General features: G+C 41.2%; 1 protein-coding gene across 2 annotated transcripts in view; it reads left to right on the top strand.

Annotated features, from left to right (window-relative positions):
- The first annotated feature begins 791 nt into the window (after window positions 1–791).
- Window positions 792–10,888, top strand: part of PITPNB (phosphatidylinositol transfer protein beta) — a 68,317-nt gene continuing 58,220 nt past the window's right edge. For both annotated transcript variants that reach the window (XM_032138045.2, XM_032138046.2), the window contains exons 1-3: window positions 792–870; window positions 5,675–5,705; window positions 8,881–9,026. In XM_032138045.2, coding sequence (XP_031993936.1) covers window positions 851–870; window positions 5,675–5,705; window positions 8,881–9,026 — 197 coding nt within the window. In that variant the 5' untranslated portion in view covers window positions 792–850. The remainder of the gene's footprint in view (window positions 871–5,674; window positions 5,706–8,880; window positions 9,027–10,888) is intronic.

Below are 10,888 nucleotides of genomic sequence, written 5' to 3'. Positions count from 1 at the left end.
AGAACGGGGACTATGTCTGCTTCTAGATGCATCCCCACTGCCTAGAACCGTGTCTGGCACAGAGCAAGCCAGTGACCTCCGGGCTGCGGCTTTGAGGCCCACGGCGCTTTCGCTGTAACTGCGCGAACCAACTCCTGAACAGCCCCCTTTCCTGGGTCTCGAGGCCAAGCGCCTCTTCTCCCCCAGAGGGCCTTCGTCGGGAGTGCTGGCCGCTCATCCTGCCGAGTCACAGGTGAGGTTTAGGATTCGCCGCCGCGGTGGACCTCCACGAGACCGCGAAGCAGGTGAACGTCCTCCCGCGGAACCTGAGCTGCCAAGGGCTGGGGAGGGGAACAGAAGCTGGCGTCGGCTGCCTCCAGAACCTGTCAGGAGTCTTTTATGTGGACTATGGAGGTGAGGTGTCGGTCAAGGAGGTGGGCCCTGGCTCAGAGCAGTAAGAGAGAGCAGAAAACCGGTCACCGCAAAACGACTTCCAAAGAACCAACTGGAAAACTCACCGGAAAGCGTAGGCTGCCCAGACGCCCCGAGGGACCAAAGCTGAAGGGAGGAGCCCTCGTAAACAGACAAGAGTGCGCGCGCCGAGCTTGCGCAGCCGCAGTAGAAGTCGCAAGCTCTTCGGCGGGCTGCGCAACCGCATTGGAGGCCTCGTGTGCCCGGGGTGGGGCACGAAACTGGGCGGAGCTAGGCCCCCTCGCGCGCTGACGCGACTGGTCGCGGCGGAAGGGTGTAGGCACGCAGGCGCGATGGTGGCGCGGGGGGCAGGGAGGCGGGGCCGCGCAGGCGTTGTGAGAGGCGGTAGCGGCGGCGGCGGCGGTGGTATCGGCGGCAGCTGTGAGGGGGTTCCGGGAAGATGGTGCTGATCAAGGAATTGTAAGTGGGTCCGTGGGTGCGAGCGAGGCCGTGGGACGGCAGTGATGAAATATTTGTTGATGGAGAAGTGGCAGGATATTCCTAAATCGGAGTCAGCCCTGTGTCAGCCCCTCCCTGCGGGCGCCCCCTCCCTCCGACACGCGCTCCCGGCCCCCTCGAAGCCCCTCAGCGAGGGCGCCCCTCGGCCCTCCAGGCATTGCCGTGGTAACACGGCCTCTCCCTTCCCCGGGGCGAAGGCAGCTGGGTCCCGGCCCGAGCGCATGGCTCGGGAAGGCGCGGCCGGGAGTTTCCGCTGGGACCCGCCTTCTCCCCAACCCCCCACCCCCAGGCTGGTTCTGGGCCCACCCCCAGGCCCGCCGGTGGGAAAGAGCCGCAGTCCGAGGGTGGGAGAGGCACGTTGGTTCTGACTGTGATTTGTCGTCCGGGGTGGAGTCCGCTGGTAACCAGCGGGAGATGGGCTTGCCGGTTGAAGGCAGCCCTCGTGTGAGGACTCGCGGTGGGACGTTGGCGCCCTGAAGTTCGTGGTGGAGCCGGGAATCCGGAAAGCCTCCGCTCTACTGGGCAGTTCCGTTGACTTGACGGGAGAGCCTTTTCTCTTTCTGGTTTCCGCATGTTTTAAAATGAGTTGACATCCCGGGCCCCACCTACTTTCTTAGAAGTTAACACGTGGTCTGTCAAATGGAGGGATTTCGAGGTGCATCCGACCGGCCAAGTGATTTTGTTGAAAAGTCACGGCTTTTCCCACTGGCAAGGACTGTGAACATTAGGGAAATCTGCTTGCCTTTGAATGTTCGCCTGTCACAGCTGGTTCGTATCGTCAGCATCCTTTGGGCAGCTAGGGAGGTCGAGTATGGCCCATTCGTTGGTTTTCAAATTCTTCATTTTAAATTCTTAGAAATATTTTTGGCTTAATTTAGCTTTCTTCAGACACTTTATTTTTAGTATTCTTAAACGTCCTTTAAAAAGTCACTGATGTCACCTCTCTGAGACTTAATACCTCCCAAAGACTCCCTGTCTCACCCAGAATAAAAGTCAAAGCCTCTGCAACAGCTACAAGGCTTTACACTTTTTTTTCCTGCCCTGATCTCATGTACTACCTTTCTCTTGCCCATTCCATCTTCGCAAGCTTCCTTGCTGTTCCTCTACTACTCTAGAAAAAAGTTCAGTTCAAGGCCTTTCCACCTGCTTTTGTTCCCTTTGCTTGAAGTGTTCTTCCCTTGGTGCACTAACTCACCTCCTTCCAGGTCTTTGCTCAGACGTCACCTTCTCAGGGAATCCCTTTCTGAAGACCTAATTGTAGTTCCCACTATTTGGGGTGGTATTTGCCTTCCCTGCTTTATCGGTCTCCATAGTGCTTATCACCATCCAACATGCAATACAATGTATTATTAATTTTTTTCTACTAGTTGTATTCTCTTTTTACATGTAAGGGCCATGAGTTTGTTTTGCTCACTCTCATATCCCCAGTTTTTAGAATAGTCCCTCGCATGTAATAGGTGCTCAGTAAATATTTGTTAATGAATTGATGGAAAATAGTAACTTGGGTCAGTGACAGGGATTTTGAGAAGAGACATTTTGCCTTTTGTTGGTAGAGTGAAAATTCGCAATTAAAGCTTATTTATAGTACTGAATATTGGGTTTATATAAAACTTTTCTTCGAAGTCGTTTATACAGTGTATCAAACCAAGTGTTCATTACTCTGACTTCTATATGATGTGGGTAGATGGGTGGCAAACACTAAAACAAATGGAGAAAATAAGAAAGAAGGAAATTGACTTGGCCTAAGTTACACAGCAAGTTGAGTTGCAGAACTGATTTTAAATAGATCTAGTCATTTTTCTTTCATTGGAGTATTTCCTTCCTCCAAAAATGTTACAGACACACAGTATTCAGTAGATCCCTTTGACAGTATGTGAGTAGTATGAAGCTAACTCTTGGAAAGCAGTTCCTATTGGGAATTTGCGCACTGTGCTTTTTGCAAACATTTGCTTTCGTTATGAATATTTAAATGTACCCAGATAATGAATGTTGACTCATGCCCAAAGTCTAATTATTTTTCCCAAAGAGTTATAAATTAAGTTTCTTGATGTTAACTCTTTATGTGTATCTCCCCTACATTTTTTTTTCCTCCTAGACTTTTTGAAGGTAGGAGCTGTTTCTTAAGTAATTTCAGTATCTAGCACAGCATCTAGTCCTAACATGCTCTGAAGTATTCAGTGTTGTTCAATGAAAAATTGATACTTACTCTCAAGTCAACTTTCTAAAATTCTTGTTGGTTAGGAGCAATGAATAGCTTATTCCTATGTGAAGATATTGGTAACTAAAATACTTTGGCAAATGTTTGTTGTCTTACAAAATTCTTTTTTATTTTTTGTTTTTTTTGAGGCGGAGTCTCACTCTGTTGCCCAGGCTGGAGTGCAGTGGCATGATCTCTGCTCACTGCAACCTCCGCCTCCCAGGTTCAAGCGATTTCCTACCTCAGCCTCCCAAGTAACTGGGACTACAGGTGCACGCCACCATGCCCGGCTAAGTTTTTTGTATTTTTAGTAGAGACAGGGTTTCACCCTGTTGGCCAGGCTGGTCTGGAACTCCTGACCTCAGGTGATCCGCCCACAAAGTGCTGGGATTACAGGTGTGAGCCACCGTGCCTGGCCCTCTATTTTTTTATAAGAATTAAAATGTTAGAAATGACTTTCGAGGTGGGCTGTTTCCCTTCAAGTTATTATTTAAGCAGTAGATGAAGTTACCATTAATGTAAAGTCCTGGTTTTAAACAATTAGTTACTGATTCCATTTGGAAATTATGAGGATTTTCAGACATTTGAACATTTTCGATTGGCACTAAAAGTTGAATACTGCTTTTAGAATAACAACAGAAAATCAAAGCCTATATGTTCCTTTTCCCTTTTACTTGTTAAGCAAATTTTGAAGAACTTACTTGACTCATTGTTCTGAATGTCTTAATCAGTCACTTTCGTTTTTTGAAAGAAATTTCCTTGAAAGTGTTCTTAAATAAAAATAGGGATCTTCCTGTTAGTGAGTGTAAAATTACTCAGCAGTGATTCTTTGGTTTTGTGAAACTTCAGGGAAGACTGACTCTTCCTTCTCTATCCCTTCCTTCCATTCCCTCTGCAGTCCATCATCTTGGTTCAGGCCTTTGTGACAGGTCTTGCCTAGCCTCCCAAAAGATAGCTTTCCCCACTTCTCCTGCTTGTCAGTGTTTTTAACCACCTGCAGATGACTTCTTCAGGTCAGCTGTACTTGTCACTTACCTCTTGGACCAACCTTTTGGGATTCCTTATTGCCTAATGAATTTAATGGATTTCTTACCATAGTATTCCAGGTCCTGATAATCTGCTCCCAACCTATAGCTTTCTAGTTTCCCCTCCCCTATTTTATGCGCTGGGACAGTGAGCAAGTTAGCGTGTACTGAGAAGAGAACTAAAATGATTGGGAATTTTTAGGTATGGAAGGACTTACAAGAAGTTTATTCTTGATGGAGAGTAGAAATTAGTGACCATTGTGAGTTTGAGAGTGTTCATTGTTTTTGAATCACCATTATCAGAAAGACAAAGAGTGGTGAGTAACTCAGTAGTCAAAGGGGAGGGAGTAACAGACATGTTGTACATGTTGGAGATTGAAGTAATGTGAACATTCAGGCATAGATGTTTGAGGAGAGTAGGGAGAAAGGAGTAGGTGGAAAGTGTAGCTGGAATGCAAACTAGATATAATCTGGGTTGTATTACTGTCTTCATACTTACGAATAAGAAATACTAATAAGAATGCCTAGGCCAAAAAGATTGTCACTAATACAGTCAATAAGCTAAATGACTCTTACTGCAAGAAAAAAATAAAAATTATAGCTGAAAAGAAATTGGAATGAGGAAAACTATTGAAAATTTTCCATAAAATGACAGGTAAGATTAGGAAAGTATGAGAAGGATCGTATACCCCCATCCCCCAAAAAAGGAAGTTGCTGTCTTGGAACCAACTATAATTATGAGACCATGGATATACAGGGATGGTCTTGGTTTTCAGGATTTATGGTGGAAATAAGGACTCTCCTTATAAAATCTAGAGATAAGATGGAATATTTTGATAAAATAATATACCATGATACTGTTTTTGAACTTTTAAGACTGCTTGCAATGGAGCTATAATGACATCTTTTTGGTATATACAATAAGAAACTCTTGGACAGGACCAAACACATGTCAACCTTATATTGTATATATGCTGGTAGGGAGGTTCAAGTAGTTTCCATAGTAAAATTTTTCTTACTAATTCTACACGACTCCTTATTTTTATCTTAGTAAACTTGAGGAATAATTGAATAGTGGGGGAACAGTTTCTGGAAGCATTTATTCAATGAGATTCAAGACACGTATTCTGTAAGAAGCATCATGAAAACAAAATGCATAGTATATAGGTGGAGAATGAAACCATACTAAAAATTTAGTCAGGGCAACCTGACCAGACAATCTACAAATAATACATTCTGTACCTTGCAATTTTCAATGTTGAGTTTTCTCTTTTTTCTTTACTCAAGAATCTCTGCAGCTGCTGTTTGGGGTCCTGGGAACACTAAATGCAAATGATCATTGAGACCCAAGAATGATAGTTTTAGTTCCCCAGTTACGGTGTAGGCATTGCAAAGACCCTCTTCCATAAATGACACCCTTGTATTTTTTTATTTGAGAGACCTGTCTCTGTTATCATTGGATTTAAGAGAAAACCTCTTCAGAGATCTGTGTTTAAAGCTATTTCATATGTAATATATATATTTTTTTCTTTTGTCTTTTTAGCCGTGTGGTTTTGCCATGTTCTGTTCAGGAGGTAAGTTTTTCTTGCTTCTGCATCATTTTATTGGTATATGTACTGTACTTTGATATGTTACTGTAAACTCATATTTTCATAGTATTGATTTACCTTTTCATTCCACCTTATGTGACAAAATTAATCATATGAATGATAGTTGCAATGAATTGCAAAATGAATTAAATGAATGATAATGAATTTCTTGCTACACTGCCTTGTTTTGGAAGAGTCTAAAGAATGTAGTTTAACCTCCTGTCTAGTGCAGGAATTCTTTCTGCAACATCCCAGAGAAATGAGGCTCCAGCCTAAACTTAAGTACTTTAAGGTTAAGTAGCATGCTACTTAGAGAAGCAGCCTACTTTACTGTTGGACATTTTAAACATTTGTGTTTGAACCAAAATCTGCTTTTCCTATAATGCTTGACTCTTGTTTACAGTTTATCCCATTTGAGCAATGGGAAATAAGCCTGTTCTGTCTTGCAGTGGTTAATCCTTCAGGTTTTCTGATGGCAGCTCTCCCCTCCAGCGAACCCCATCCCCCCACAAGCACTTTTATTTCATCTTAGAAAGTCTGAAGGTTAAACATTCCCAACACATTCACTTGGCTTAATACAGCATGATATGTAGACTTCCTACCAGCTGGTTCTATTACTATATGTGTTGTAATTGTTGATCTGAACTGAAAACAGTATTCCAGACATGGTATGACCAGCACATGACTGTAAGAGCTTATTGTTTTCCTCAGTCTGGACATGATACAGAAATATATCACCTATTCAGAACTTGCATGTCCTGCAGTTATAGCCATGTGTATTGTAGCCAAGAATGAAGATAAGAGCAGAAACAGCTTCTGAGAAATCAGGATATATATAGCAAAACCCATAAAACCCTCTAGGCTCTTCTGTAACTTGCACACAGTTCCCATTTGCTCAGTTATCTGGTTTTCCTGGAGCTGACAGTAGATTAGAAGCAGTGACTTGGAAGTGGGACAAAACAAACTGATAACCTAAGAAGTGACAGCTGACAGAAGACAGAAAGAAATGCAGGAAGTGAAAAAGAGTAGCTGTCTGGCACTGTTTAGTGTAGGCTTGAACACAGTTGTATATATCTCAGGAGGATTCACTGTATTAAAACACTCCAGAGAAGCTAAGCACCCTATTCTCTATTTGCACAATTGATTGTTTGAAGTTGAATGTGGAAATTGACATTTGTTTCTGTTAGACTTTTTCTTTTGATTTCAGCTGGTTGAATCAGCTTGTCGAAATCTTTTTGAGTCTTGGTATTGTCACTGAAAATACTGTTCTCGGCTTTTTGTTATACTCCCCCCGCCCCTTTTTTTTTTGGAGATGGAGTCTCGCTCTGTCGCCCAGGCTGGAGTGCAGTGTTGCGATCTCAGTTCTCTGCAACCTCCGCCTCCTGGGTTCAAGCAATTCTCCCTGCCTCAGCCTCCCTAGTAGCTGGAATTACAGGCACCCACCACTGCACCTGGCCAATTTTTGTATATTTAGTAGAGACCAGGTTTCACCATATTGGTCAGGCTGGTCTCAAACTCCTGACCTCAAGTGATCCCAAAGCCTTGGGATTACAAGCATGAGCCACTGTGCCAGGCCTATATGCACATTTTTAAAACATGCCTTCTGTGTCTATTTCTTATTCTTTTTTTAAAATTTTTTATTCTTAAAAAAGGAGAATGAGAGAAACCTAAGTAGCATGCCATGAAATACCAGTCCATTAACCTTTTTTTGGATACAGTTCATTTGAATTTTGTTATTGTGTGTTCCTGACCAAAATGAAATTTATCTTTTGACTTAGACTCATTTTAGTCCTGTTTTAGAATATGATAGTGTTTAAAAGTACATGTTGAAGGTATTTAAGGATTGTGGCATTATTAGACTAACCCTAGTGTTGTATCATGCAAAGCCGAAAGAAGAAATACAGTCCTCTTTGCAGGTCCTACAGAAATTTATTCTGGGAGCATTTAAGAAATATGTTTGGTTTCAACTTCCCAAACACTTCCAAATTGAGTAAGAGTGTGTGTGTGGGTGTGTTTTTAAATTTAACTAATAGGCAAGATAGCATCATATCTCCATGTGATTTATAGATATGAATGTTTACTGAGCTTAAACTACCTGTTGTTTTGGTCCCTCACATAAAATGTTAGTTTTGAAATTACAAGTTCTTAGAGGTAGATTTTTGTAGCTTTTCTTTGAAAATATGCTTATAAAGAAGAAATACACTTCTTCAAGCTGCTTTCATTAGAAGGAAGAAATTTAGCCAAATTTGAAGTGATGGAAGATAGTGCCACAGTTGGGTCACTGTAACAAATTAGAACACGAGAACTTTTTCCAACATTTGTTGGAACTAGCGACTCCAGATTGGCGTAGAAAATACAGTTGACTTACAGATATTGATGCAGGCCTCTGAGATTTCTGATTCATGTTAAATGAACTAGAAACTACTGTGAGCAATTTCCTGCCTTTTATGGTAATATGTATACATTTATATTACTTTAAAAACAGTTTCTATTTATTCTGTTTACTTGAGGACCCACAATGAACCATTTCTGATCTTGGGCCCCCAATACTGTTTCTGGTTAGCTGAAGAAGGACCAAATTGAGTGTATCATAAATAAGTCATAAGGAGAAAATGACCCCAGAAGTCTACCAAGATTTGGACTATCTATTATGTTTCTTTGGATCTCCAGGCTTTTGTTATTACAGTTTACATCCCTCCCCTTTATCATTAAGAACAATATGCTGGTTGCTCAGCTTTAGTTGGCAAAGTGCCAGTTGTATTTCTGCCATACCTTTCTTGGAATTTTGTGAAGTTAAATGAGAAATAATAGAGGTGAAAATGCTTTGTAAAGTACAAATATATTGTTCAAAAGTTGAACCAAGTTTCGAGACATTTTCTTGATAGATTGATAGTGTAAAGGCACCAAAGTATTTGTAACTGGCAAATTTTTTGAATAATGAAAGTTCTATAAAATACAGGTTTTTAAAACTGTATAATAATCTGCGGTTTGTCTTCCTAAACATATTAATTTCTAATTTGAGTTGTGTTTTCATATTGAACACAGTTATGCTGAATGGTTTGGATATGCTTTTCTATATCGTCTATATTAAGATTTTAGCATACTAAATTTCTGCAGTTAGTACTGACCTACTCAACTTCTGTGTTCTTTGAAATTTCAGTATCAGGTTGGGCAGCTTTACTCTGTTGCAGAAGCTAGTAAGAATGAGACTGGTGGTGGAGAAGGAATTGAAGTCTTAAAGAATGAACCTTATGAGAAGGATGGAGAGAAGGGACAGTATACACACAAAATTTATCACCTAAAGAGGTAAGCGGTGTTCACATTTGACGCCTCGTAACTACTTGGCTTAATTATGATGCATGGAACTAGCTAACTTAACTAGTAGATATGAAGTACATTTTTAATTTCAGTGTGATAATATATTGCACTTTAATTTTTTGAGAGACCTTCCTCCTTTATTTGTTATTTGTAAATTAGAAAAGTATTATATCTGCTTATAACAAAAATTCAGATAAAAGCTTAGTCCGTTCTCCTTGCCATCAAATATTTCTAACACAGAGAGAAACACTAGAAGCAGCTTAGAGTTTATCCTTCTAGATAATTTTCTGTATATAGTCAAAGGAATTTTTAACATAGATAGCGATGTATTACTTGTATCAATTTTAGTTTTCTACAACAAGTGGACCGTATGAATGGTTTTGCAGTTTGCTTTATTTCTCATGAATATCTTCCATATTGTTATTTAATATCTGTGTGATTCTTTTTAAAGCTAAGTAAAATTTCTTCTGGACATAGTATAGTTTACTTAACCATTCCCTGCATTGTAAGTCCATTTAGGTATTTTAGATATTTTCTAGTTTTTGTCTGTTATAAATAATGTTTCTGGCCAGGTTTGGTGGCTCACATCTGTAATCTCAGCACTTTGGGAGGCAGAGGCAGGAGGATTGCTTAAGCCTAGGAGTTTGACACCAGCCTGGGCAACACAGGGAGACCCCATCTCTACAACAACAACAACAACAACAAAATTGGCTAGGCGCAGAGGCTCACACCTGTAATCCCAGCACTTTGGGAGGCTGAGGCGGGCAGATCACGAGGTCAAGAGATCGAGACCACCCTGGTCAACATGGTGAAACCCTGTCTCTACAAAAAATAACAAAAATTAGCTGGGTGTGGTGGCACACGCCTATAGTCCCAGCTACTTGGGAGGCTGAGGCAGGAGAATCGCTTGAACCGGGGAGGTGGAGGTTGCAGTGAGCCGAGATCATACCACTGCACTCCAGCCTGGTGACAGAGTGAGACTCTGTCTCAGAAAAAAAAAAAGAAATTAGCGGGGCATGGTGGTGTACCCTTATGGTCCCAGCTACTTGGGATGCTGAGGTGGGAGGATCATTTGGACCCAGGAGTTAGAGGTTGCAGTGAGCTATGATCACTGCACTTCAGCCTGGGCGAAAGAACAAGACGCTGTCTCAAAAAATAAACTTTTGTGAACATGGTTGTACATGTGTCTATATGCCTTAGGTTACTGTTCCTAAGAGAAATTATAAAATGAGAAATTAATAAAAGGATTGCTGGGAGGACATGCACCTTTTAAATTTTGATATTACTGCCAAAATTGCCCTTCAGGAGTTTGATAGTATTTTTCCGTATTTTTCTTTTTAATTTTTGCTAATTTCATAGACAAAAGATAGTCTCTTGTTAAAATTCGTATTTCTTTATTAGTGAGGTTGAATGTCTTTTTATGTTAATTGACCATTTGAATTTCTTGTATGACTTTTGACTCTTCATATCCTTTTTTCATTGCTTTTTTTCTCTTTGGTTCGTTGAAGTTTTTTTGCACATTCCCCTAAGTTTGGCCATCTAATCTGTATCATTGGCATAAATATTTTAAAACAAAAAATGCTGGCCAAGTGCGGTGGCTCATGCCTGTAATCCCAGAACTTTGGAGGCTGAGGTGGGAGGATTGCTTGAGCTCGGGAGTTTGAGACCAGTCTGGGCAATATAGTGAGACCTCATCTCTAGAAAAAGAAAAGCCAAAAAAACCAAAAAAGTGCTACCAGTATTTATCTAAGGGCAGAAGACCAGTAATGGCTTTTAAGAGTTCATTTTGTCATTAATCTCCCTAGTTAATTACAGGTGGGGGATCTTTTGCCTCTGTTCTCTTCATATTG

The sequence above is a fragment of the Hylobates moloch genome, unplaced genomic scaffold, assembly GCF_009828535.3.
Source record: "Hylobates moloch isolate HMO894 unplaced genomic scaffold, HMol_V3 SCAFFOLD_19, whole genome shotgun sequence".
NCBI lineage: Eukaryota > Metazoa > Chordata > Mammalia > Primates > Hylobatidae > Hylobates > Hylobates moloch.
This window is presented reverse-complemented; position numbering and strand designations above follow the sequence as displayed.